Source organism: Myotis davidii, unplaced genomic scaffold (assembly GCF_000327345.1).
Source record: "Myotis davidii unplaced genomic scaffold, ASM32734v1 scaffold111, whole genome shotgun sequence".
Classification (NCBI taxonomy): domain Eukaryota; kingdom Metazoa; phylum Chordata; class Mammalia; order Chiroptera; family Vespertilionidae; genus Myotis; species Myotis davidii.
In genome coordinates this window covers 3,977,653-3,980,309 of record NW_006284347.1, presented here as the reverse complement: position 1 = coordinate 3,980,309, position 2,657 = coordinate 3,977,653, and the positions used below count along the sequence as shown (strand labels likewise).

General features: G+C 33.6%; 1 protein-coding gene across 1 annotated transcript in view; it reads left to right on the top strand.

Annotated features, from left to right (window-relative positions):
- The window catches only part of DNAH12 (dynein, axonemal, heavy chain 12), a 250,257-nt gene that overhangs the window by 189,409 nt on the left and 58,191 nt on the right, over window positions 1–2,657 (top strand). The window contains 2 exon segments of the mRNA XM_015571050.1: window positions 682–813; window positions 1,954–2,043. Of these exon segments, the coding sequence (XP_015426536.1) occupies window positions 682–813; window positions 1,954–2,043 (222 nt within the window).

Sequence of the window (2,657 nt, the reverse complement as noted above, 5' to 3'; positions counted from 1 at the left end):
AAAAAGGCAACATTTTCAGATCTAATACAAAAATCTATTTAAATTACTACTAGTTCTAGCTGGTTTAGCTCAGTGGATAAAGCGTCAGCTGGTGGACTAAAAGGCCCCAGGTTTGATTCCAGTCAAGGATACATGCCTGGGTTGCAGGCTCGATCCCCAGTAGGGGACATGCAGGAGGCAGCCGATCAATGTTTCTCTCTCATCATTGATGTTTCTATCCCTCTCTCTCCCTCTCCCTTCCTCTCTGAAATCAATAAATTTTTTTTAAAAGATAAATTACTACTAAAAAAACCCCACACTAACAACTTATGCTTCTCTTGGCCCAAAGCCATAAAATGCTTGTATCCAATTAAAAAAAAAAAAAAGCAATACTTAGACATTGCAAAATTTTTTAAAACTTTAGACAGAGATTCAGGCTGTTTATTCACTTAACCTTTGTAATCAATAGGAGAGAATAATTAAAGGATTTATGGTAAAAGTATTTCTATTTTTGCTTTGCTTATATTAAAGAAATACTAAAGGTCTGGGGATCGAACCTGCAACCCAGGTACATGCCCTTTTGCTTTGCAAAAAACAATTACAATTTCAAATGAAAATTGATGTGTTTCTACAATATTATTTTAAAAGCTTACTATTTAGAAATAAACTATTCTGAAGATATCCTGTTTTCTTTCGATTTAGCCAGCTGACATTACAATTGTGAAATCAATGAAGAATCCTCCATCTGGTGTTAAGCTAGTTATGGCTGCTATTTGTGTCATGAAAGATATAAAACCAGAAAAAATTACAGATCCTTCAGGAACTGGAGGAAAGGTAATAACTAGACACAGATTTAAATCATGTGCATGAATGTACAGAATACTTTATAGCAACTATTGTCAGGTTAAATGTCAATAGTACCCAGTCCAGGGAAGAAACATTGTCTTCCAGATTAAATGGATTTAGAATAAATTATGGAAAACATTATCTATATTTATTCCAGAGCAAAGCTAAGGCAGTATAGCATCAGAAAAATGTGGATCTAATTGAGTCCATCTCGTTTTCTGCCTATGTAGGATTCCTCACTCTCATGGGGTTGGGATTGAATGAGCACTAGGATTCCTGTGCTTTTCAAGCAAGGATTCTCAAGAATCTGATATATAGTATAACCACATTGGTGTTGTTTCTGAGTATTCAAAATTCTACTGTGTTACAGTCTAGTGAGGTTGTTAAAAGCATGTGCTCTGGAGCCAGAATGCCTGTCTTCAGGAATCCCAATCACATCAGTAATATGATCTTCAGCAATATGCTTAATCTCTGTGAAACTGTAAAAGAAGAGTTATCAAAAAATAAATACATGAAAGGAAAAAAAGAGGGTTATCATAGTACTTGCCTCATAAAATTAATGAGAATTAGATTAGTTAATACATATAAAGCTCTTATATATAAAGCTTTACAAACACTAAGCTCACAATACAAATTAGCTGTTATAGATCATTTATTATTCAAGGATATATCCCTTAAAAAAGGAAGGCATTGCATCCATCCTAAAGTAAAGTTATAGACTTATTTTCTTTTTAGGTTTTTATACTTAGGTTAGAATGCCTGAATTGGAGAATTGAGATTATTTTTTTGGTCATTCTATCCTCCTTTGAGATAATAAAGAAAATAAATAGGCTCTTACCTAACCAAGTTATTTTCATTGACACACACACACTCACACACCATTTATCATTTCTCTTTCAATGTTTAATTTTTATAATTTAATGTGTAATTTCATGTTCAAATTTTAAACATTTGATATGTAAAACAGGATCTTGGGGAGAGGAGTCTTTTATTTCCAAGAAGACAAAAGTTAATATTTTCACAGTATATAGCTTTTCTGGAAAGTATATCTTAAACTTCAAGAAGAAAAATCTTATAGAAACCATCTTTAATTATACATTTAATAAGTGTGCAAAATTTTATTTATAGATATTTGATTACTGGGGTCCTAGCAAAAAACTTCTGGGAGATATGAATTTCTTAAGAGATTTGAAAGAATATGACAAGGACAACATTCCAGTGAGTTTCATTGAATTTTTTTTACTAAATGTAATTTTGCTGAGATGTATAAGATCTTTAATATTATGTGATACTATCTATAATAATAAGAGCAAAATATGCTAATTAGACCAGACGTCCTGCCGGACAAAGCCACGGCGGGTGGAGGCCAAGGCAGGGGCGGCAGAGGCCCCCTGGCCACGACAGCAGCAGGCGGGGGCTGGGGCCAAGGCCCTTGCATGAATTTCGTCATTGGGCCTCTAGTATAAAACATAAGGAGATATTCCATTTTGGATTAAAATAATAAAGGGACATTCTATTTGTTACTATTTTATGAATTCTTATAATGCATAGACCCACTCTTATTGCCAACCACTGAAAGTCATTTAATAATTTACTGTTTTAGTGTAATAATTCTTTAAGAGTTTTCATATAATAGTTTGTTAATCAGATACACAAATTTACCGTATTTGCCGGCGTATAAGACGACTGGGCGTATAAGACGACCCCCTAACATTTCCACTCAAAATACAGAGTTTGTTATATACTCGCCGTATAAGACTACCCCCTCTTCCGCACACCTTCCACACACCAAATAAAAGGTAAAACAATATCAGATTTGATTTTAACATTTT